Source organism: Ailuropoda melanoleuca, chromosome 1 (genome assembly GCF_002007445.2).
Source record: "Ailuropoda melanoleuca isolate Jingjing chromosome 1, ASM200744v2, whole genome shotgun sequence".
Classification (NCBI taxonomy): Eukaryota; Metazoa; Chordata; class Mammalia; order Carnivora; family Ursidae; genus Ailuropoda; species Ailuropoda melanoleuca.
In genome coordinates, this window is record NC_048218.1 from 201,286,021 (window position 1) to 201,312,260 (window position 26,240).

At 42.4% G+C, this 26,240-nt stretch overlaps 2 protein-coding genes across 2 annotated transcripts; one reads left to right on the forward strand and one right to left on the reverse strand.

Moving 5' to 3' along the window:
- Positions 1-3,235: 3,235 nt before the first annotated feature.
- On the forward strand, positions 3,236-4,440 carry LOC100474824 (taste receptor type 2 member 41). The gene has a single exon (XM_002924170.4). The coding sequence runs from the start codon at positions 3,514-3,516 to the stop codon at positions 4,438-4,440; it is 927 nt and encodes a 308-aa protein (XP_002924216.1). The 5' UTR covers positions 3,236-3,513.
- A 14,781-nt stretch (positions 4,441-19,221) lies between these two features.
- Positions 19,222-20,163, reverse strand: LOC100480363 (olfactory receptor-like protein OLF3). Its single transcript, XM_002924184.4, has one exon. The coding sequence runs from the start codon at positions 20,161-20,163 to the stop codon at positions 19,222-19,224; it is 942 nt and encodes a 313-aa protein (XP_002924230.2).
- Between the last annotated feature and the right edge of the window lie 6,077 nt (positions 20,164-26,240).

Sequence of the window (26,240 nt, forward strand, 5' to 3'; positions counted from 1 at the left end):
TCAAACTTAACCAAAACCGAGTTCCTCCCACAAACATATTCCTCATCTCAGTAGATGACTCCATAAATTCTCTCAGTGACTAGAGTCAAAAATTGGGATCCATCCTTGATTCCTCTTATTTTTTTAAAAGATTTTTCTAGTTATTTGAAAGAGAGAGAGAGAGAGTACGGGGGGAGGGGCAAAGGGAGAGGAGCAGAGGGAGAGGGAGAAACAGACTCGACCCTGAAGTGGGGCTCGATTCCAGGACCCCAGGATCATGACCTAACTGACTGAGCCACCCAGGCACCCCCTTGATTCCTCTTTTTCTCTCATCCCCATATCAGGCAAATCCTACTGAATCTGCCTTCAAAATATTCCAGCATCTCATCACTGCTCACCACCTGCAGTGCTCGCACTTGGGAGCAAACTCTCAGCTGCCCGTGCATGGACTAATGCAGTAGTCTCTGACTGCTGTCCTCTGTCCTTGCCCCTCCCCAATTCTATTCTCTAAGTCATAGCCCAGAGGATCTGTTTAAAAACATAGATTAGGTCATGCTACTCCCTTGTTTAAAACTCTCTAATGGCTTTCTATTATGTTAGGATAACATCCCAGTTTCTTACCATGACCAACATAACTTTATTGATCTTGCCCTTTAAGTAAAAGTTGAAATTTCTACCAGGTGCAAAAATTTAATGGTAGGAGATTACAAAGTGAAATTCTAGTTCACAGTGTTCAGGGTTTCAAAGAATGGGCATAAACCTGTTCCATAACTTGTGAAATCCTTTGATAAAATGAAAGGGTAAGAGAGTAGAAAAGAGAGGATTTTGTGGGGAATAAATATTTAGAAAAGCTATGTAATGAAACCCAGTCCATCTTCCACCAAGGAGGACTTACCTCAAACCTGGTGGTACCCCAGACCTTCCGTGGGGCCACTTACAAAGCTTACTGTGTTACTGCTTCAGTTGGAAGGTATAGTGAGCTAAGGTCTTGCTCCTTCTTGGGGGATTAAGATAATAAGAGACAAACAGACTAGTTAACTTTTGGGGCAGAGTCAGGAGAATGTGGCCGTATTAGGACTGTGGCATCAGGGTTGAACACCATCTGTGTGCCCCAAGGGAGAGAGCATGTGTGTCGAGGTATCTTGAGGTTTGACCAATAGGACTGTTTCGTGGAGTGAGGAAATGCCAGCAGCAATAATTTGGTGGCAAATGTCTAGGGGCTGAGGAAGGAGTCTAAGGGATCACCCCAAATAGAGATGTTTTCTCCCCATCAAAGGGAATTGCAGGAGAGATAGCACAGTGGGAAACCACCAGAGCCCTGAAATTTCCCCATGAAGGAGCATCAGGTCTGGAAAGCACAAGGCTTTTGTGCTAGTCCAAGTAAGACCCTTCCTGCCCCTTTTCCATTCTCTACCTGCATTAGCCAATCCCAGATGGGTTGAAGGTACAGCCATCTGGTTATTTTGTATTCATACATTGGACAGAAATCTGCCAGGCCTGGAAAGCACAAGGCTTTGGTGCTAGTCCAAGTAAGACCCTTCCTGCCCCTTTTCCATTCTCTGCCTGCATTAACCAAACCCAGAGGGGTTGAAGGTACAGCTGTCTTGTTATTTTGTATTCATATATTGGACAGAAATGCTGTTTTGAGGTCTTTTTTTGTAGCTTGAAGTGATCTTGGGACAACCTGTTTGATAAGAATGAATAGTCATGTAGCCTGCTGGAGTCCTTATTTTCTGGCAGGAGAAAGCCTCACTTGATAAAATTAGAAGAAATGGTGGATAAGAATGAATGAAATTATGACTCGGTAATATTATGAGTTCAGCCAGCCAAACATGGCAAAGGCTCTACTTGCTTGGGCCCCTTAGTTCATGTCCCAGAGAATGCCTTCCCCAGCCTACGGGTCTGAAGGAGCAACTTTTCCCTCTCCAACTATTCTCTGGCAATCTTACTCACCTGTTTTCTTCACAGCACCGATTACTACATGAAAGTGTCTTGTTTATGTGTGTTTTTATTGTCAATTACCTCCCATTGCACTACAAGTTCTATAGAAGCAGGAATCCCACCTCTTTGGATCACTGCTCTATCCCCAGAATAGGAACTCTGTGTATCTAAGTGCTCAATCAGTATTTGCTGAGTGAATGCATAAAAACTGTATGAGCAACATAGATCTGAGAGTGGGAGAAATGCATATTCACCCAACTTCAGTGTGATCTCTCTTTCAAGTGTGGATTATTTATTTTAATGTAATTCTACATTTATACTATGGTAATGACAACATTTACATTATTTGTAAATAATTTTTCTTTCATCACAAGGTCACAATCCAAAAGGAAACGCATAAAAAAAAGCTTCAAACAAATGTGGAGAAAGGAAAAATTTGAAGTATTAAATAGAAAACATTTGACTACAAATAACTTGACTATATTTTCTTTCAAGAAAACATTTTTGCTTTTTAACATGTTCTCATAGGGATTTCTTTTTAATATTGGTGTTGGAGGACAGGGCAGCACACACATCTTGTAACCTCTGGTATCTCAGTATGGCAGATAGACTCTAAGATGGTTCCCCACGACCTCCAATTTTGGTATCTGCGCCTTTTTGTAACCCCTGCCCTTTGAGTGTCCCTGCAGACTGTAACTTACTTCTAGCCAATAGAATATGGCAAAGGTGATAGGATGTTACTTCTGTGATTATACTGTGCTATTTAGGAGTCCATCTTGCTAGCCAGCTCTGTCTAGAGACTCTCTTTGCTGGCCTGGTGAAGTAAGGTGCCATGTCTAAACAGCCCACTTGGCAAAGACTGCCAGGGGCCCCTGGGATCTGAGGGCGACTTCAACCACCATGCAGCAAGAAGCAGATGGCCCTCAGTCCCACAAGCACAAGGAAACGAATTCTCTCACTGGAACATAAAACCAGTTTAAACCATTATCAATCACTTATACCTCAGGGTCCACGAAAGATTTAAGAAGAGGTTTGGTAGAAATGTGGACCAAGGCTTCTGACTTTGAAGGGGATGACTGCTCAGAGGTGAGGGCGGATGCATAACAGGGAAGCTCAGCTGGAGACAGACTTGTCTATCATCACAGTGCTTAGGTCTTGGCCATATGAGTGTCTCTATATACGTGTTGCCTATACACTTAATGTCTTAAGAATGATCTGATGGGAAGAGGGATGTTTATAGTGCCCAAAGGGGAAATAGGAAGGCTGGAACTTAGTCACAGAGACACGAAAAACTTTCTACATTGGTGCTAACATTGGTGGCATGCAGGCAAAACCAGAGAAGGCAAATCAGGGGCAGTTGGTAGGCCTAGTGGTAACTGAACCCATGGGAAATTTGCATCCTCCCTGAACAGAGCTCCCCTTTCCCTGTAGCCTGAGCATCTGTGTTTATGTAAGTGAGCTCTGATTCAGATGTAGAGCCTGAACAGTCCTCTCCCACCCCCAGGAAAGATTCAAAAAGGGACTGTGGGTGGGGGCAGAGAGGAGGCCAGGGAGCAAGACGCAAGGCTCAGTGTGGTGACGGGAGGGGCCAAAATGCAGCCAGCACTCTCAGCCTTCTTCATGCTGCTCTTTGTCCTGCTGTGCCTCCTGGGAATCCTGGCCAACGGCTTCATTGTGCTGGTGCTGAGCAGGGAAAGGATGCGGCGTGGGAGGCTGCTTCCCTCCGACATGATCCTCATGAGCTTGGGTGCCTCCCGCTTCTGCCTGCAGTGTGTTGGAATGGTGAACAACTTCTACTGCTTCCTCCACCTGCACGAGTACAGCAGCGGTCCTGCGCGGCAGTTCATCAGTCTCCACTGGGACTTCCTGAACTCGGCCACCTTCTGGTTGGGCTCTTGGCTCAGTGTCCTGTTCTGCATGAAGATTGCTAACTTCACCCACCCTACCTTCCTTTGGCTGAAGTGGAGGTTCCCGGGGTCAGTGCCCTGGCTCCTCATGGCTTCTCTCCTGATCTCTTTCATCGTCACCCTGCTCTTCTTCTGGGGAAACCATGCTGTGTATCAAGGATTCTTAATTAGAAAATTTCCTGGGAACATGACCTTCAAGCAGTGGAGCAGGAGGCTGGAAATTCACTATTTCTTGCCCCTGAAACTTATCACCTTGTCAATTCCCTGCTCTGTCTTTCTGGTCTCAATTGCATTGTTGATTAATTCTCTGAGGCGACACACAGGGAGAATGCAGCGCAGTGCCCACAGCCCACAGGACCCTAGTGGCCAGGCTCACACCAGAGCTCTGAAGTCGCTCATCTCCTTCCTCATTCTTTATGCTCTGTCTTTCGCATCCTTGCTCATCGATGCTGCAGGTTTCTTCTCCTCAGAGAGTGACTGGTACTGGCCGTGGCAGATTTTAATCTACCTGTGCACATCTGTCCATCCCTACATCCTCATCCTCAGCAACCTCCGGCTTCGAGGGGTATGCAGGGAGTTACTTCTGTTGGCCAGGGTCTTCCGGCTGGCCTAGGTGGCATGGTCCCATCCAGACCCCCTGAAGAAACTCGGACGATGATGGAACCAGTGCCCACTTACATGAAAATAGCTTCACAGGCAGATACCCGTTGGATTCTACTCTGGGCTTCCTCCTTTGGGAAGGAGAGGAGGAAAGTCAAATCTGGGGATTCTCTGAACGAGATTCCTTCCTTGGGACACTGTTGAAATGGGGCCGCACAGGTCTCAGAGAGCCAGTATTGTCCAGAAATTCAGAATATAAAAATTTGTCTCCTCTCTATTTTGTATCCCCTCCTTTATATGGCAGCTTTCAGTTAAAAAGTCTTGATTAACAGTACATGTGATCTCAATAGCCTCCCAGGGCATGAAGAGAAAATGTGTCTATGGCTGAACTAGGGTGTGGATGGGGAAGGAGCATCCCTCTTGAGGATAATGTAATGGTTGCCATGGGGGCTGCAGAGGATGGTAGCTGTGGCTGACAGTGGTCAGGGCTGTGATGTCTAATAGCCCTCTTTTTTGTGGAGATTCTTTTTCCTTTGCTACCCTTGGAGATTTTTGTTTTAATTTTATGAAAACCACTGGAAGATTTCTTTACACCAACCCATCTCTTTTCTCATTATTATTTCCATTGTTCTGACTTCGGTTTTCTCCTCTCTGAGGTCTAAGTGGCAACCAGACTTTTTCCATGTTTATTCTTCCTTTAGAATCGCACATTGTGATTTTCCACATTTTCAAATCTTCTCTGGAACTTTTTTGTTTTTCCTCAAGCAAATCACAAAGTCACATGTGAATTGAATAAACATGTACTTCGAGTTCTGAAAAACGAAGACTCAAGAGTTTCACTTAGTGTCAAAAAACTAACCTCTTTTTGTTTTTAAGAATCACTGTATTAAATCTTATGTTTAAATGTTGTTTTGAAATAGCTTGCTCCATTTACTATACAATTATTTCTAGAAATAATTTTGGAAAAAATTCTTTTTAGAGTTGGGTGCCTCTAAGGCAGGCTTAAACGTTTTTGCTCAAAGGCACCAGTGTGCAAATCTCAGAGTCTGACTCTCAGTGGGGTGCCTGGTAGGGAGAAATTTTAATGTCCTCTGAGAGTGAAAGTAATTTCCCTACTGACTAGGGCATATGCTGCTGAGTGGAGTACACTCATGAACTAAAATCTCTGTGTAGATTATTCCGTATTTTTACTTTAAAAATTTATTTTTTTATAGGTAATACATTTGCATGGTTAAAAATTCAAAATGTACTCGAGTATATATAAAAAAATCTCTCTTCTACCTTCTCCTTCTGAGGCATTCTCGTCAGTTTTACGTCTGTCCTTCTAGAGATATTTCGTCTATGGCAGAAAGCCACTAAACACTAACTACCAAACCAGTCAGCTAACTTACTTATGTGTTCACTTATGTATTCCACACCAGGAACTAACTAACCAACTGACTTATTAGCTATGTTCTTTCTCCTTGTGTTCTTCTCCACAGGTGGCTGCCCAATAGTCATGCTGTTCTGCTCGTTGCTCTTTCTACTTGATATATCTTGGAGATCTACGCATTGTGGGAGCAACGCATTTCCTCACATTTAGGTTTTCTGTTTTTTGTTTTGGCATAGATGCACCACAATGTCTTTAATTGGTCACCTGTTGTCATTTAGGTTGTTTTCTGTCTTTCGCTATTACCACAATGTTGCAATGTTGAATGAATCTTCTACATAAGTAATCTTGTACATGTGCCAGGATAAATGCCATGAACTGGGTCAAGTGGCATGTGCATTTCAATTTTTTAAATTAACTTATTTTATTTAAATTCAATTAGTTAGCATATAGTGAGTGTATCATTAGTTTCAGATGTAGAGTTCAGTAATTCATCAGGTACATAAACCACCCAGTGCTCATTATATCACGTGCCCTCCTTAATGCCCATCACCCAGTTACCTCATTCTCCCCATCCTGCATTTCTAATTTTGACAGATATGGCCCTCTGTAGGTTTGGATCAATTTATTTCCCCATCAGCAATTTAGGAGTGCACTTATTTTCACACTTTCTTTTTTGCCAATCTGTTAGGCAAAAAATGGCCTAAGAGTGTAGTTGTCATTTGCATGATTCCTATTTTGAATAAGGTTTATTACTATTTTATATGTTTAGAGACGTTTTTGTGTTTATTTTCTGTAGACAGTCTATATCTTTGTTTACTTTTAGATTTGGATTTTTGCTTTTTTCTTATTGGCTTGTAGGAGCTCTTTATATCTTAGAGAAATGAGCTCTTTTTGATATGAGTGGCAAAACATTCTCCCATCCTCAGTGTTTTTATTTTAATTTTTCTTGACACCAATATTAATTTTAAAGTAATCATAGACTCACACGAAGTTGTAAGAATAGTACAGAGCCCTTTGTGCCCTTCAGCCAGTTTCCCCCGATGGTAGCGTGTTACATAGTGAGACTGCAAAACCGACACAGGTGCATTACTGCTAAGAAGTCTGCAGATCTTATTCAGTTTCCCCTATTCTTTCAAACCTGCATTCCTGTGTGTGTGTGATTTGATGCAATTTTATCCCATGTACAGATTCATGTAGCTACAGTCAAGGCACAGAACTGTTCTGTCATCACAAAAGTCCTTCGTGTTACCCCTTTGCATTGTACCTGCCTCCCACCTTACCCTCCATATGTTTTTATTTTTGCTTTTTACTTTTATAATAATGGCTTTTGCCATTCAGATTTTTTTCCCTGAATTTATTTAAAGCAATAGTGTCAGCTGGAATTTTGTCTCATACGAAGGTATTCCTCACTGTGATATCACTGTCCTATCATTGGTTTCTTCTAGTACTTTTATGCTTTCATTTTTATATTTAATACTTGATCCTTATGGGATGTATTCTGATATAAGATATCCTATATGGATAAATTTTTTTCCAAATGATTAGCTTGTTCCCTTAACACTTTTTATTTTATAATTTTTTTCTCCACTGATTTAAAATGGTACCTTCTATCATTGCTAAATTCTTATTCATATTGGTTTATTTCCAGACTTTCTGTTTTGCTACCGTGATATAATCATGTGCCACTACCACAGTGTTTTGCTATTTTAGGTTTATGATGTTTGAATGACTGGTAAACTAGTCTTTCTTCATTAATCTTCTTTTCTAACTTTCTTGGCTATTATTTTTAAAATAATAGTGTCTGATCCCAAACAAAAATTCCTTTTTAGGAAAATTAAGTTGGATACTGCTAAATGTATAATTCAACCTAAGGAGACATACATATCCATAATGTTGAGTCTTTCTGTTCAAAAATATAGTATACTTTTCCATTTATTCAAGATTTCTTTTATTACTTTCAGTAGTGTTTTAATTTTTTAAAATACAGATCTTTTACGTGATGTGATGTGAATGCCTATGTGTAATTAACCCTTTATGTCTTAGTTTCCTGGCATATTCACTGAGGTAATAACAATTGTCTCGAAGTAATTGCAAAGACTGAAAAAGGTAATATATGTGCATGACACGTTAGTGTTCATTGTAACTTGTTAATAATAATATAGTATTACGTAGTTAATATTATTTTTTAAAAAATGATTTTCTGTATCTGCATCAGTATGAAGAAAGTCGAGAAACCCAAGTATGGCGAGGACCTTTCTGGATACCAGGAAAGACTAGTGTTATTTTATCTAATTAATTTTTTTGGACTCCTCTTGTTTTTTTCCCATTCTTCCAATTTTTTTCAACTGCTAAATTAGGCCAATATGCTAAGTATGAGTGAGATAAAGAAAAACCGCTTTTGGTGGGTAAGGAATCATTGAGAAGGAATTCTGATGCTGAAGGAAGCCACTGGAGGCTCACTAGGGTGTGTGAGTCTCAGAGAATAGTTCACTTAAGCAGCTTTTTAAAAATTTTTTTTATTTAAATTCCAGTTAACTAACATATTTTGGGTGTACAATATAGTGATTCAACACTTCTATACAGTATCTGGTGCTCTTCACAGCAAGTGCCCTCCTTCATCCCCATCCCCTCTTTCCCCTATCCCCCCACCCACCTCCCCTGGTAACCATTAGTTTGTTCTCTGTAGTTAAGAGTCTGTTTCTTGGTTTGTCTCTCTCTCTTTTTTTCCCTTTGTTCATTAAAAAAAAAATTTTTTTTTTCAAGCACCAATGCAGGGCTTGAACTCATGACCCTGAGATCGAGACCTGAGCTGAAATCAAGAGTCGGACATTTAACCGAGTGAGCCACCCAGGCGCCCCTGTTCGTTTGTTTTGTTTCTTAAATTCCACATAGTAGTGAAATCATATGGTATTTGTCTTTCTCTGACTGACTTATTTTGCTTAGCACTTAAATAGCTTTTGACATCAGCTAAGGGAGACGAAAAAAGATTTAAGAGTTGTGTTTTTTCTTTGAAGACATAAACGGGAAAGGAGAAAACCAGATAGGAATAGTAAGAGTTACTAAACTTTATCTAGCTCTTATCTTTAAACTGTGTTCCATATTACCCGTTGTAATGTCACTATATTGAGCTGTTCTATTGAGAAAAGAAATGAAAAGACTGAGAAAATGTATTGGAGATTAAACCAGCGGGAGATCAGATTGATTGGTGGACTTTGGACCGCGTGCTAGACGTTCCACAACCCTCTTCTGGTAGTGTTTCCTAATGGCAAACCCAGTTCTGTGGTGTCAGGAGAGCTTAGCTAAAACCCCTGTCTTATTGACCTGTGGCAAATACCACAGCTCACTGCCAAAAGTTTCATAGAAGAAATTTTGTAAAATTTAAAAACATAATGCAAAACAGTATATAAGTCAGGATGTGTTAACGTTGTGGAGGGCCGCAGATTGTTTGAGAATATATTCGGTGAGCACCTGTAGACACGCCCTGTGCTGAGGATAAAGTAGTGGGCATTATAGACGTCGTTTCTACTCCCATGGTCTCTTGGGAGCTGGGCAAAGTGTCTACTCATACGAATGAGCGTATCATTACAAATCTCTCAGCAGGTGATAACGTTGTGGATGAGATGAGGTTGAAACACACAATTCCAGGTGCCTAGACCTGAAAACCCGTCTGTGAATTCCAGGCTGAGAACCCTGCTCTCTAGTAGTGTCTTGGTTGTGTGATTTTGTGAAGCAAAGAGTGCTGTGGGGTGGGGTGGGGTGGGGGAGGATTTTTGTTCTGGATGGAAGAGACTGGATTTGTACTTTCCTGACAAAGCAGAGAGGACTTGCCATCAGGGATCCTCTACCATGAAATTCCCAGGTCTGCTCAGAATGGCCATGGAACCATGTTCCCTCATGCCCATTTACTCCCTTCTTTGTCACTGTATGACTCTAGAAATATTCTATCCTAATATAGTTCCCACCTCAGACTTGAGTTTTTCTCTCCTGTTCTTCATGCATTGTTTTTTTTCTTCATGAAAAAAGATAAAAAAAGTATGAAGGCTTTGCCAGGCTAGTGCCTTTGGTGAGACTCAGACCCGTTCTGTGACTCAGTATAAGAAAAGCAGACTCTAAATCCCTCCTTAACCAGTATGGGACCTGTCTGGCCAGAGGGTTGCCTCTTGAGATATGGCATGAGATCAGAAAAAACAGGGTTGTCACCACTTACAAAAACACCAAGTAAACTCTCTATTTTTACTCAGGCTTCAGAGTGTTGTTCAGATGGAATGGCTAACTTTTCATTTAAAAAAAAAAAAAAAGCAAAGTAGAAGGCACTTTACACTTATACCCTCTGTTCAATCTCAACTTCAAGATCTGTTCACTTTTACTTTTAACATTTCCCTATGTTCTTAAATAATTTATAGTTTACATTCTTCCCAGATCTTTTGGTCTTTGAAACCTTATCTACCTGCTCTACGAAGTCTGCCCTAATTAGAGGAAGTTGAATTATAAATAGTTGTTTCACTTACTCCCTCTAGTTAAGCATGAAATAGAGAGTTTGTTGGACTAAAGGAAGAAAAAGCCTGTGCTACTTGTTTTTGTCTAGTTGGTCTAACAGGCCTGGTTCAGAGGAAGAGGACAGCTTCTGGAATACTCTGTAAGATATGTTATTCCCCATATTAAAAACTCTGCTATCTTGCCAGGGCCTCTAAAGCAAATTCTTTGGCCTAGTTTTCAGAGCCTTAGGAAGTCCACCCCCTCTTTCCATCCTTATTTCCGCCTCATAACTCCTCAGAATGAAGTCTTTGCTCTAACCAAACTGGTTTGCTCGGTCTTTCCCAGACAGACCTCAGTTTTTGCTACCTCCTAACTTCATTTGTGTTGTTCCCCCATTCACCAAGAATGGATGTATCTCTCTCAACTCCCTCAACTGTCCAAATCTGACTATTTTCTAAGGCCCAATTTATTTTTTTCTTCTCCTTTAACCACCCCCCCCACCCCGCCCCGCTTTGGGGATTCCCGGGCTCTGAGATCATGACCTGAGTGGAAGGCAGACGCTTCAGGGACTGAGTCACCCAGGTGTCCCTCCTTTAATCCCTTTGCAAACCGTCCAGATTTTTCCCCTTCATGGGAGAATTTCATGGATTCTGTGGGGTTTTTAATCTCTATCCTGTATTTAGTAATTGACCAAATATTTCCTTATTTTATTTTTGCATGATTGGATTATGTTACAATTTCTTTTTTCTTTTTTGGCACTTATCTTTTATCTTTCTAAATAGTCTCCAGGTTGTGGGGAAGGATCTCCTATCAAACTTTGTGTGTCTCTTCCAGCACCTGGCATGGTATATTTCACACAAATCTATTTACTGATTGATATTTCTTTCAGAGACCTGAATGGTGTCCCAGGTCCATGATGTTTTGAGCACCTGGGAGAAGAGGGTTGGGATGATAACTGTGGTGAGGAAGGGCTCAGGCTGGGCACAGAAGAGGTGTTCATTAAATGTGGTATTTGGTGATTTACTGCAGAGGTGAAGTTGACATTTCGGGTGATGGTGAAAGTGGTCGGGGGGATTATGCTGATGTTCATCCGGTCAACAAATGTTTAACATTTCTGATTGGTGTGAACTGCTTTTGCTTTTGTTTTTATGTTTTAAAGGTTTTATGTATTTGATGCAGAAAGTGAGCACAAGCAGGGGAAGGCGATAGGCAGAGAAAGAGGGAGAAACAGACTCCCTGCTGAGTAGGGAGCCTGATGTGGGGCTCGACCCCAGGACCCTGGGATCATGACCTGAGCCGAAAGCAGCTGCTGAACCAACTGAGCCACCCAGGCACCCCCAAACTGCTTTTGAATCTTGATGAGAATGGGTCAGAGCTACAAAGAAGATTTCAGAACTTGTCATTATTTATATATGCCTTCAAAAACAAAGAGTACATTTTTCACACACACACACGCACACACACACGTATACACAGTTGCACAAATACTTAATCCCTTAGTACAAGCTTCGCTGTTCTTAGGTAGCAGCCTTCTCTTTCTACTTTTCAGTTTGTCTGTATTTCTCTGTTAACACAACTGAGTTTCTACTCAGCATTCAGTTCTGGGCCCCAGCAGCACCGTGACTGGAGCTCATCATTACAACCTGGTCTGTGTGACATCCACACAGGCCACATGGTTCAGCACATGTGCCCACAGGTGAGCAGGTGCATGGTGACCACTGTATACACTACAGAATTCGCCAGGCTTTTAATGCAAGAGACAGCTGCCATGAAGTGCAGGGGGTCACAGGCAGCCATGTAGGTCATGGGCCATAGCAGCCAGCAGCAGGAACTCGGTACCCCCCAGGGCCAGCGAGAAGAAGAGCTGGGTCCCACATTGGGTGAAGGAGATGGTTTTCTTCTCCAGCAGGAAGTGCACCAGCATCTGGGAGACCCCGATAGAGGTATAGCAAATGTCCACCACCGAGAGGTTGCAGAGGAAGAAGTACATGGGCAGGTGCAGTCGTGCGTCCAGTCCGATCAGGAGGATGATGAGCCCATTGCCCAGGAGGGTCAGCAGATAGGCAGTCCCAAACAGCACAAAGAGTCCAGCCTGGGTCACTTTTCCAGGTTAGGTTGTCCCTCCTCATGGAGCAGGTGGGCTAGGTGCCGGCAGGAGGAGATAGCTTAGAGAGGCCAGAATCAGAGTTCACAGTCTGGGCCTGAACAAGCAAGAACTTGTATGTTTTCTCCATTAGACTCTGAGCTTTTTGAAATCAGGGATCTTTTGTGTTTTTTCCTTTCTTTTCTTTTCTTTTCTTTCTCTTTCTTTCTTTCTTTCTTTCTTTCTTTCTTTCTTTCTTTCTTTCTTTCTTTCTGAGAGAGAGTACGTGTGGGGTGGGGGAGGGGCAGAAGGAGAAGGAGAGAGAGAGAGTCTTAAGCAGGCTCCACACCCAGCACAGAGCCCCACCCAGGGCTTAATCTCAGGACCCTGAGATTATGACCTGAGTCAAAATCGAGAGTTGGATGCTTAACTGACTGAGCCACCCAGGCGCCCCTTGATTTTTCTTTGTATGCAAAGATTCCTAACAAATGTTTCACAATAAAATTTTTGCTGAGTATACAAATTAAAAAAAAAAAGTTTAAAGTAGTGGCCTTAAGTATTATTCTCTGATCCTAAGATGTAAGATTGTGTTCTGGACTTCCTCCTTGTCCTTTCTACTCACACTGGAGCTCGTGGTTCTTCCTGTTCCGCCCATAAGCCAGGCTGGGTCAGTGACAGAGAAAATCACTCACTTGGTTCTCAGTGTACTGATTAATCAGGCTTATTCTTGGGTTGATAAGATCAGGGCCTCATTGTGGAACATTATATTAACTATAATTATGTCCCAACTTCTTGTGATTATGCTATTTCCTTGGTGAAATGCTGTCATTTATTTGAATGGTAAAGTGATTTATAAAAGGTGAATGCATATATCACTTACCTGCAATGATAGCATTTGGAACCTGACGGTGCCCACAGGTGAAGTCAGTAAGGGAGTGCCTCTGAAACCCTTTGAGCTTTGTTATGTGTAAATCCTTCTGTCACAGCAGAGACAGGTTTGCCCTTGGAACATCTGTTTACTTTACTGGTCTTTAGCCTCTACCAAAGGATAAGATGTCATATTCTCCCTTAGTACAAAAGTACTAAGCAATTCTATAGTCTTTACTTGTCTGTATATTAATAGCAAGTCTCCCTAGCTCCATTGTCATGTTTACCTTGTGTGTCTCTGCAGCATGGTGGGAGGAGACAGTGCTCTTGGCTGTTTAGGAATAAGGAGAGACCGCAGGGGCACGAAGAGTCTGACTGCAGGAAAAGCCCATTTAGATGCTCCCTGGGGAAGCTTGAGATGGAAGGAAAAACTCCAGATACTAGGACTTTGCCTGTGAAAATCCCACGCGACCCATGGTGGGACCAGAGCAGTGCCTGCTACCGTAGCTACACATGAGAAGCACCTGGCACGGTTCAAAGACCCCGGAAGCCCAGACCATACTCCAGAGCACTTAAGTCACAATCTCAGGCGAGTGAAACACAGATATTAGTATATTTGTAACTTTTAACATTTCCCAAACAATTAAAATGTGAAACTAAGTTTGAGAACTACTGCTTTAGACGGAACCTTTAAATCCTATTTTTGAAGACTCAAGACATGTTCTTTTTGGGAGAGGAATATGTTTTGAGATAAACCGAGAAGAGTTTTTGTGGAGGAAAGATCTTTCGGGCTAAGCTTCTCATTCTTTGTTTGAAAAAGTTGAGGCCAAGAGAGTTTAAATGATTTGCCTCAAATTCCACTGAATCAGTGAAAAAGTGATCCTTGATATTTTGACTTTTTTGTGTGTGTTGGGTCTTCTCTTACTTAGTCTTACTTTCTTAGGTCTTGTCCAAAAACAATGTTTCAGAATATCTTAGACCCAGGGAGAAGTAGTAAATATCAAGTGAGATAATGTGTGAGAAAGCCCTCATAAATTTCAGAGCATTATCTAAATGAGAAGGATCTGTATTAAAGATATGATAGATGGGTCATAGAATCCAATGAAATGGAAATGAAAACAATTCAACCCAAGTCTTTCTAACCAGGCCTGAAGATCAGGCTCATGGCTGGATGAAGGTGAAGATGGAGAGCCTCTGGATACACCGTCTCTCTCTAGCTAGTTGGAACCCACACTTTTCTTCCTTTCAGTCCTTCTGTGGCCAGAAGGTGTCACTGTAGAAAATGCTAAGAATAGAGACTGGCTCTGGCAGGGTATGCCGCTGATCTTCTGAGATCCGCACCTGGGATGGAGCCCCAGATTCCCAGTGAACCTATTTCTTTCATCACTGCAGTAAGTGGACAAACTTTACTCCCCAAATGTGTTCTGAGTGCCCAGAATAGCATTAACTGAAATTCTCACCACAGAAGAGAATAAAATGCAAAATGAGAACACAGAAGTGAAAAAAAGCTGGAAGGAACTTTTAGGATCATCATTTCCACCTTGTCATTTTACAGAATAAGGAAACTGAGGCTCAGAGAGCAGAAGTGATTGTGTGAGGTGGTTCCACCAGCTAGGAGCAGAGCTGGAAGTGGGTCTGGAATCAGAGGACCATATTCTCATGTTCTTCCTGCTACATCGCATTGTGTTATTACTTGGAGCTCAGAATGTATCACAGCAGGTGGTGGGGAGCAGCATCCTCACAGGATGATGTGTGGGGCAGGTTTAATCTTGGAGGGGGTGTCAGGAAGGGTGCAGTGTTTGGGATGCTGCTCCTGGGGAACTTTGAGCTGCCACAAAGTGATGCAGTTTGGAAAGGCCAGCAGACTGGTGACCCAGTTCATTAGATCAGTGGACCTCCTTCCATTTCATTGGTAAAAGGGAAACATCCGCCCCAGAGTTTAGTGAGAGTAGGGAGCCCATACACCTGGACTCTCAACTTTCTCTGCAGCCAGCGGGTAGAATTGGAAAAACCCTTCTCTAAGCCTTGCCTTTTCACTTCCCTTTTAAGACTTCTAACAAACTACCTGCTTGGAGGGCAACGAGGGTGTTTTCTCTTTTTGCTGTACCCCTTTCTCATTTCCAACAGAGACTGAACATAGAGTTGATGGGCTGACTGACTGAATGAACATCCTAGTAAGGAGTGGTTTCTTTAAAATTCATCCTCTCATCTAGGAGCTCAGTATAGAACCTTCTTTTTTTTTTTTTAATATTTTTTATTTATTTATTTGACAGAGATAGAGACAGCCAGCGAGAAAGGGAACACAAGCAGGGGGAGGGGGAGAGGAAGAAGCAGGCTCACAGCGGAAGAGCCTGATGTGGGGCTAGATCCCATAACGCCGGGATCACGCCCTGAGCCGAAGGCAGACGCTTAACCGCTGTGCCACCCAGGCGCCCCAGTATAGAACCTTCTTATTGATGTTTTCAGAGAGTCCACTCTGTAATAACACCTCAAGAATGACTCCACTCAGAAGAGTCTCTTGAGGGACTAGTTTTTTCCTCCTGATTAGTAAGCATCCTTCAGATACACTGAATCTCTCTTTAAAGAGATAAGGGCCAAGAATTCTTTTTCTTTTTTTTTTCTTTTTCTTTTTACATTTTAGAGAGAGAGAGAGAACATGTGTGAACAGGGGTGGGGGGGCCGGGGCAGAGGGAGAACAAGAGTCCTAAGCAGGCTCCATGCCCAGTGCAGAACCCAATACAGGGCTCAATCTCACGACCTTGGGATCATGACCTGAGCCAAAATCAAGAGTCAGATGCTTAACTGATTGAGCCATCCAGGAGCCCCCCAAAATTCTTTTTAAGTTCTTAAAGTCAAACAATAGGGTAAGTAGGAAAATATTTTGGACCTACCATCCCTTCTTCTATCTTGTAACTTAATGAATTAGTGTCTTTTTTGGATAAACTAGATGTTTGCCCTCCTTCCATGAACAATAGAATATAAGTATTACTTTATATACATAGGGTATGTTTTCATTGTAATAATTAAAAGATAGCTTAATAGATTATTGTCCACACTATATTGTAATTTAATGAAGGATTATAACTCAACCAGTAAAGAAGCCATATCAATTTCCTTTGGTTGACACCTTCCAAGTTTTAATTGGTTTTATTAAAAAGAACCCCCATGCACAAAGTTTGCTCATTCAGTGATCTTGGTGATCATTTTGTAGTCTGGCTATGTTAGAAGGTGTACTAGGATATCACACTGCTCAATGCTAGATATTCCATAGGTATGTGATGAAGACAAAAGAAAATATATTAAATTATAAGAGCTTTGTTCTTCCTCACTAACTAAAGAGAAAGAACTGAGGTTTCCTTGTGGTGCAAGATGCAGACACTGGGCAAAGAACAGGCAAACACCTAAACACGGAGGCACTGGAGAAAGGAAAAGATAATTTGTTGATTTGGGGAGAGAACTTAATAGTTACAGAAGGATCTAAAAATGATGATGAGTTAAAACATTTTGACACGAGATGAGGTTGAGTGCCTCCCATGGGAGTGGGGAGAGGGAGGAAGGCCGATGAAGGATGCTGGTGGTGGTAGGGGAGAAGGAGGCAGACAGGGGTTCAGGGAGGGAGTGAGAGAAGCTGACACTAGCGGGAAGAGAAGGAAGCAGAGTGGGTCTTAAATAAAAAATGAAAAAAAAGTTTTGCTGGACATTTCTCCAAAGAAGATAGACAAATGGCCAACCAGGACCTGGGAAGAGGCTTAGCATCATTAGTCATTAGGGACATGCAAATCAGGACCAGAGTGGGCTATCATTTCCTACCTCCTGGGATGGTTGTAATCAAAGAAACAAAACCTAAGGGCTGGGAGGATGTGAAGTTCGAACCCTCCTTGGGGTGGGTGGTTCAACTGTGGTGGACAACACTTCAGTAGTTCCTCCAAAAGTTAAACAGAATTACCATATGATCCAGCCATTCCACTCCAAGGTATATACCCCAAAGAATCGAAAACAGGTTTTCAAACAAAAACATGCACATGAATGTTTATAGCAGCACTGTTCACAGCAGCCAATAGTGAGAAGCAACCCAGACATCCCCTACCTGATGAATGGGTAAGGAAAATGTGTTTATTTCCATCTGATAGGAATATGATCCATCCATGACAAGGTAAGCCACATGCTTCAAAAAACATGAAGCTCAAAGAAGCACAAAAGGTCACGTATTGTATGATTCCATTTCTTAAGTATCTAGACTAAGCAAACCCATAAAGGCAGAGAGCAGATCGGGGTTGCCAGGGCCTGCGTAGAGGCAGGAATGGAGAGGGACAGCTTAAATGGTATGAGGTGTCCTTTTGGGTTGACGAAAATGTTTTGGAACGAGATGGACATAAGGTTGAACAACATGGTGAATGTACTAAATGCCACTGAATTGTACACTTTAAAATGGTAAAAATCATGGCTCATATGTGAATTTTTATCTCAATTAAAAAAATAGTTTTACTAGAATTTAAAAAGGTACTCCAGGGGCACCTGGGTGGCCCAGTGGGTTAAGCGTCTGACTTTGATCTCAGCTCAGGTGTTGATCTCAGGGTCATGAGTTTTAGCCCCCTGTTGGGCTCCATACTGGGCTCCATGCTGGGCACAGAGCCAACTTAAAAAAAATTAAAAATCACAAAAAAATAAAAAGGTACTCCATTTCCTCCTCTAAAAACTTTTGGCCTTTTCCCAGCAGATTGATTAGAAGTTTGAATTGTTCTCAATTTATGTTTTTTTTTTTAATTTTTAAAAAAGATTTTATTCATTTCTTAGAGGAGAGTGAGAGAGAGCACAGGAGGGATGGAGGGGCAGAGGGAGAGGGAGAAGCAGGCTTCCTGCTGAGTAGGTTGCCACACATGGGGCTCAATCCCAGGACCTTGAGATCATGACTTAAGCTGAAAGCAGATGCTTAACCGACTGAGCCACCCAGGCGCCCCTCAATTTATGGTTTTTGTATTGGTAATACAAACCAGATATCTGTAATATTTAGGTAAGAGATGCTTTATTTTAATTTTAAATGTTCTAAATATTTTTCTGGACAGATGATCGCTGTTTCACTTTCTGGGTTAGAATGTTTAGTGCTCAGTCACTCATTGTGTGTTACCAGACTACGCAAACTTGGAAACCGATTCCTTGCTGAGTAGCTCACTTGGCTCACCTCTGATGCCATGTGGCATGATAGTCAAGTGTGAATTCCGAATACATCTCTCTTTTCAGAACAGTATATCCTTAGACCTGATTGTGTAGAAAGTGTGTGTTTGAGGTTCTGAAAGCTTGACTTTTTGGCCAGCCATTTGCCACCACTGCAAGCCTGAGAGCAAGGAGGCATGCAGAGTGACATTCACGTGACTCATGCATGGTCCAGTCCTGCTCATCAGGGTTGTATGAATTGTTACTATGACTTTGGCTTCATGTTGCTGTGTGAATTCCCCACCCTGCTGAGCTGGGCTGGACCGTGTGTGAGTCATTATGGGTGACCTTTGTACCTCTGGCCCAATGCCTGTTTGATCCCTTGGGTGCAGTGAATTTTATAAATTACAGCTCCCTCCTCCCCTCCCTTTTCTCACTGATTGCAGAAAAGCTTAGACATACAGTTATAGATTTTAGAAGGAAATATACTTTCCTGGCATAAGTTTTGTGCACTGCCCTGATTTCTAATTTGATCTTCTTTTCTAATTCATATATGCTGGGGTATCTTTTTTTTTTTTCATTTAACGTATGTATTTGTAAATTGTAATTCACATTTTTAGAATAAGTCAGGGGCCAAAAATAGAGCCCAGGGATACAATCCACTTCCCTGTTACCTCAAAAGATAGTGAGTGATGTGGATCGTGGTCCCCCTACCTGCTCCCTTATACCATGCACGTGCACACACATGCATAGGCACGTGCACAGACACAGGCATACATTATGCCGTGGACATACTCCAAGGTCCACGGTGTTCACAGTGAGGCCTCTCACGACAAAGTCGCATACTAAAGTTTTGATTCAGAGCGGCTCATCAGAACTCGACTCAGAGCAGCCTTCATCTCCTTGTTCCGCAGACTGTAGATGAGTGGATTCAACATGGGGGTCACCACAGCATAAAAGAGCACCACCACCTTGTCCTGCTCGGCCGAGGCTGTGGAGCGGGGCTGCATGTAGGTAACCAGCGCCATCCCGTAAGACATGGAGACCACAGTGAGGTGGGAGGCACAGGTCCCGAAGGCTTTGCGGCGTCCCCCGGTGGAGTGGATCCGCAGAATGGCTGCCACAATGTAGGCATAGGACAGTGAGACCAGGCAGCAGGGTACCAGCAGCACCACCACACTGGAGGCCAATATGACCACCTGGTTGAGGGTGATGTCAACGCAGGCCAAGCGGATGAATGCCAGTGTCTCACAGGCCACATGGTTCAGCACGTGGTGTCCACAGGTGGGTAGGCGCATGGTGACCACCGTCTCCACCACAGAATTCACCAGACCTGTAAGCCAAGAGACAGCTGCCAGCCCAGCGCAGCACCTTGGGCTCATCACTGCCATGTAGCGCAAGGGGTCACAGACAGCCACATAGCGGTCATAGGCCATAGCAGCCAGCAGCAGGAACTCGGTACCCCCCAGGGCCAGCGAGAAGAAGAGCTGGGTCCCACATCGGATGAAGGAGATGGTTTTCTTCTCCAGTAGGAGGTGCACCAGCATCTGGGGGACCCCGCTAGAGGTGTAGCAAATGTCCACCACTGAGAGGTTGCAGAGGAAGAAGTACATGGGCAGGTGCAGTCGTGCGTCCAGTCCGATCAGGAGGATGATGAGCCCATTGCCCAGAAGGGTCAGCAGATAGGTGGTCCCAAACAGCACAAAGAGTCCAGCCTGGGTCTGCCTGTCATTGGAAAGCCCCAGGAGGACAAACTCACTTTCCCAGGTCAGGTTGTTCCTCCTCATGGAGCAGGTGGGTCAGGCTGCCAGGAGAGGAGCAAAGGCAGAGAGAGGTAAGGAAAGGTCTCACTTTAGGAGTTGGGGATTAGGCCGTGAGCTGGACCTGGATCTACAATAGGGATACCAACCTTCAGGTTCCTTAATCTAGATGCTTAGGGAGAATGCAATGAAAGTGCTGGGGGAAGGACAGCTGGGTTCTCAACTAGACTGAGATTCTCAAGGATAAAGTCCCTGTTCTGGTCATCCTTTCGTGGCTAGGACCCAGCACAGTTACGATTACAGAGGAGGTAACCATTCACTGTAGAAGGAAAGAGAGAAAAAAAAAAGTGGTGGAGAAAGGAAAGAAGGAAAGACAAAAAAGAAAGTAAAAAACAGAAAAACTAAGCAAGAAAGTTTGGAAATCAGAAAAGGAGGGAAGTGGAAGGTAAGGAGGAAAGGCAGATCTAGTTTTAAGCCAGCATCTGTTTAGCCCCTGTGTGTGCCGGGGCCTGTGCTAGATATCAGACACCTGCCTGTGAATAAGAAAGACGGAAGCGTGAGTCCTGCTTTCTTGGTTCTTGTAATTTAATCAGGGACACCAAGATTAAATTAATAATTACAAAAATTAATTAAGTATAATTGTGCTAAGTGCTTTGAAGGAGAAGAACAAGGTTACTAGTTTAATTAAATTTGTGGCTATAATTAAATTACCACTGGTTATGTCTTCTCAGTAATGTGCAATTTACATAGTAAGTTACAGACATTTGTTTAGATGTTTAAATAAATGATTAACAAAATAATGCAACGAGATCTTTTGGAAACCAATGATCATATTACTGAATATGAACCGACTGAAATCCATTGAATCTTTTGGAGGGAATGAATACTCCTTTCTCAGCTAGGATTGTGTTGGATTATCTCCCTTCCAACATGTTGACCAGCCCAGTATAAAAATAGAATTAAATGCCACAGTTTTTCTTAATAGAACTGTAATCTCAAGGCATATTTCCTGTTCTTAAAACAGTTAATAAGTTAACTCATTTACTAAAAATATTTGAGTATATGAGGTACTATGCTTTCAACCGACTTCTAGCATATAATACCTCTCAATGTTAGGAATTTGTGTTTAGAAAATCAGCGCAACAGAATCAGATAAGAAACTTTAAAATAAAATCTGTGACAATCAAATGAGACGGCCAAACAGAGGACAAAAGGCATATGTCAGCGTTAAGAAAACCAGAGTGGAGGCACAGAATCAAATGTGATAGAACTGAAAAGTATAGTCCGCTTGAGATTTCTTGTGGCTGGCAACAGTGGCCTGCCAGAGAGCTGGGAACCTGGGTGGAGCAGGCGTCTCTGGGCTTCCCTTCAGCCCTGGTCCTGTAGTGGCCAGCGGGCGTCACTGAAGAAACGAAAAATAGAAACTGACTTTAGATTCTCAGGGTTGGAGACCCTGTTCTGGGGCCAGAGGATGGTGACTGGTGGCTGGTTTTGAACACTGCCTCAGGGAGCCTTTGGCTGCCCCCCAAGCCGGGTGCTTGTATCAGCCAGAGGAAGTAACTCCACTCTGATCTACTATCACCTATAGGCTGCCAAGCATCCAGAATTCTCCCCTTCAGAGTTGCGGCCATGGATCCAGATTCCCTTCAGAAGAGCCCTGTTACTGTATAAGAAAATCAATTATGTGAGAGGTGAAAGGAGCCAGAGAGATCACGTATTCCATCCACTTCATTGTATAGATGAGGAGACCAAGGAACAAGAGTAAGGTGGTCGGCCCAGGTGTCACATCTCCCTGGAAACCAAGCTGGAACCAAGTTTAAGTGTGCACAGCACGTTCTCAGTTCCCACTGAACCCAGTAGGGAGGGGTAGGGAGGAGTTGTGGAAGGATGTGGACTAGGATGGGAGGAACCTGAGGAATCTTAGATTGGAGACCTAGCACAGCTATCTTGCTTTGTAGAGAAATGCTGTGTAGTGAGTGGGAAAAGCTTTGAATGAGAAGTCAAGGGATCCAAGTTCTAACTTGCCTCTCCCATTAGCCTGCTAGGTCCCCTGGGCTAGTTACTTGACCTCCCTGAGCCTTGGTTTCTTCATTTGAAATGTGGGAATGATAATAATATCTACCTCACAATATTTTGAGTAAGATTAGATGATGAAATGAACATGAATGTGCTTTGTAGAGTACTAAGTAAACATAACTGGCTATTGTTACACTCTGCAAGTCAATTTCACTGAAGTAAATTCTGCCCAGTGATACGGAGGCAAGAAACAGTATGAATATGTGCTATAGAGGCTAGAAAATTAACAGACTAGAAATAAATATAAATCCCCTTTGCAATACTTCCTATTGCCTAAATAACTTAATTATATAGAACCTGCCTCAGTAAGCAAAGCATTAAGGTAGAGAGTTTGTCTATACCCAGTGGGTAGTACTATGCTCTATAAGCAGTATGAACTCAATACCTTTTTTCCCAATAAAATTTTGAAATATGCTGTTTTTAGATGGTGATAAACGATTTTTATTAATAGATGGTCTTGTTCTCAGCTTTTTGGGATTAGAGAATTTCATTCCACTCTGCTTGACATAGTGAACATTTGCTGAGCACTGAGTAGTGACTGGCCCAGTGGCAGGTGCCGGGTAATAAGATCAATGCAGCCTGGTCTCCCTCAACGAGAATTCAGCCTGGCCAAAGGATAGACAGGGTGAGTTATCATGACCTTATTAGAGTTTTCAAAGGAAGCACCAAGTCTGGTAACTGGAGACTTAGAGTCAGACTATGTAAATAACTAGGCAGATATGTAGAAATAATAAAGTTGAAACAAACAACCGGTGTATTTGCTTTTCAAAAAGTAGATGCGGTTTAAGCCACATGTAGACTGGTAGTAAGGGGATCTGGGTTTCAGCCTGTATCAACAAACCATCTAAATATCATTGTAGAGCACTACCTTTATGAGGCATATTTTCTTCATCTGCAGAATGCGCAAGTAACGTAGACTCCAAGATTTCTCCAGCTCTAAAGGTCTGCAAAAAGTGAATATATGTAAGCTGTAGTTTAAAGCTGTGTAAGAAGGGAAAAGAAATCCTTCAATCTTTGATTACTTGAAGACTGCATAGCTAGTGAGGCTCTGGGCACTAAGATATTATAGGTTACTGGGTTTGGGGATCGAAGCATTCATATCACACATAACTATTTGGGGAGGTGCCACTGAATGGGATCAGGTTGACTTGAAAACTAGAAGTTCAGGAAATAGGGAAGGGGCCATACAGATAGAGATGGGAGAACCGCTTGGGTCAAAGCTTCATTCCAAAGCTAGACCCAGGGAATTTTTAGAGTGGGATGACCCCTAACAAATCTACCTTCATTCCCCTAAGGGTTATATTTCTTAATGATGGAGAATATTTACCTTCCTCTTTTCAAAAAAAGATAGGCTTATGTCTAAGTTTGGTTCTTACAGTAATTAAGCTCAGCGTTTCTGCATTCCTTCTTAATTCCAACTTAATGCAAATGTCTTGAGGCTAAGAAAAGAAACATCCCTTTTGACCTCCACTCTTCGGTGTTTTGAATGTGTGTCTCTGTATACTGAGCACTTCCGTTTATTACTGTTGATTGGGTGACTGACTAAGACTGGGGACTTGGTTGAGGGGCTCATAAACAATGAGTTGCATTTTCTGGGTCATGAGAAGAATCAAAGAGCCTCCAACTAGAATAGTGAGAAAAACACAGGGGAGGATCCCAGGGCAATAATGGCTGCTCCCAGGAATTTGGGCTCCAATCTCTCACCACCTCCTCTCAACCTTCCCTGTGGTGGACTCACCGAGGTTCAGCGCTCATCTCATGCGCATAATTCCTTTTGGATGAGGAGGTAGTACTTTTCTCAGGAAGCCTTGAAGCAGTAGTCCATCCTCTTCCGGGGGATGGAGGTTTTACTTTCTCAGTCTAAGCTGATAACTTTTCAGGATGTAGGAATCCCCAGAGGGCAATTACTTGTTCTTGGTGTGTTCCTTTATTCAAGCCTGCCCCCAGCTACTTCCTTGCAACCACCGCTCCAACTCTTCTTAGTTCCCTGGGGGATAAACATTCTGTAAACATTTTATCTCCACTTTTAATTGTTCTTCTAGTTCCCAGACTAATGAGCCCTTCGACTTTTGGATCATTCAATGCCCTTCAAGACTATGGCATTGCTGGGGACTTTTGGCAGGAGTCAGGAGACAGGAATATTTATTCTGAGTTGATGGAAAGGGATTGAGATTAATTGGGAAAGGGAAGAGGAGCTAAAATTTCAGAGCCTGATCTACTTTCTAAGGGAAAAGGACGAGTGCACTTTCTCCCCTCTTTCCACACACCTAGTTTTAGTGACCAGGGAGTGGTGAGTAAAATTGCACAGTAAAACCATAATGTCCGTGGCCTGGAAGACCCTGAGAAGTCCCAAGTTCACAGTCATGAAAATATTTCCATAGACTCCTTAGTGGTCTCTGATATCCCATTTCTGTTGAGTTGTGTTTCCTTTGCGTATTTTCATACCACCAGAAGTTTTCCTAGCTCTCACTAAAAACTTGGTCTTCTGGTTCTTGATCATCTTCTGCAAAGTTTTAATCTCTTTACTGGAATTACTTAGAAGGAGCAGAGAAAACAATGGGTTAGGATGGTTTTGTTTTGTTTTTTCCAGGATGGGGTTTTATTCCCAATATTTACCTATTGATTTCTATGCAATAGAACATAGGTCTTTGAGAAGATAGGAAGAAAAAACAGAGATGTTACTAGCAAGTAACTCATTAGAATTTTTCTATAATAATTGAGATCAATATCAGCGAGATAAAGGTTTAAATATCTTGAAGATGTGTCACTCTAATGTCAACGAACTGGGGGATGGTAGCTTTATATCTTCTTCTTCCCTCAGGTTCACTTCTGCTCCTTCCATCACATAGAAAAGCTCAGGACACCAAGGACCTGAAGCTGTCCTAACCTTGAAGTCCATTGAAAGCCAAAACTGATGTGACCTTCTTTCTGAGAGCGGTAGCCAAAAGTTGAGGAGGATGGCCGAGGTAGAAGTCTGAGGATACCGTGAGGGGGAAGAGAAAGAGTGACACCTGCCAGGTGGGCCTTGTGATGCACATCAAAGGTAGACTCAGTATGGTCTGATGTAGGTGAGCCCAGTAGAAAGGAAAAGAACTTCCCCAGATGACAGAGTGTATGATCATCTAATGAAAATATCTCCTTGCTGGCAAAACAAAAATGAATCTTTCCTACTTTTCTGAACACAGATGAAAAAAGTAGGTTAGAAAATTGTAGGTTCAGTATGATCCTATATTGCATAAGATAATATACATACAGTTGGATATATATAAAGATAGGAACATAGAAGAACTGGAAGAAATGATAAAAGATATCAACAGGCTATCTCTGCTAATAGGTTTGCAGCTATTTTTATTTTCTTTTTGTTCATCTATATTTTGAAAAATGTCCACAATAAACATATTATTTTTCTAATAATCTCAGTGACATTTTAAAAATTATTATTGATATAGACGTATCCTATGGAGACAGGAATGCTGGGAAATCAATTCATTGTCTCAAGTCTAGTGGTACTGAATGGCCTTTGAGTAACATGGGTGAGTATTAGGGTAGAAAGAAGGTATCATCATAATTCTGTCTCAGGAAAGTAGATATGATGGCAGGTTTTATGTTATTTAGACCATGTAAGGTAGATCTATAAATAGCCTATGGTGGTAAACACTCTGGATCAGGGACAGGACAATTGTTTTTTGCTCTGGCTTTGGTATAAATGGCTCTGTTTGGGCATGTCACTTAAGCTTCTTGGATCTCGGTTTCATCATTTGTGAAACAGGGACTGGATTAGACCTCTAAGGATCCTGCAGTTCTGGAAGTCTCTTCACTAGTGTGGACTTTATCCTAGGTATGGGGGTCCGAGACTGGAGTCAGACCATTGTGGGTTCCAGACTGTGATCTTGAGGAGCTAGGAGTAATTGTCTCCTTAGAGTTTGATCCACACCAGGAGTTTCATTGGCAGTCAATATTTTATGTACTGTTGGGACCCGAGCCCTGGGAGGTAATTCACTTTTTGCATTGTCTATGTAGCGCCAGAA

Bases quoted from the DNA above. Each gene is read 5' to 3' on its own strand.
- LOC100480363 (XM_002924184.4), bottom strand. From the start codon at position 20,163: ATGAGGAGGAACAACCTGACCTGGGAAAGTGAGTTTGTCCTCCTGGGG.
- LOC100474824 (XM_002924170.4), top strand. From the start codon at position 3,514: ATGCAGCCAGCACTCTCAGCCTTCTTCATGCTGCTCTTTGTCCTGCTG.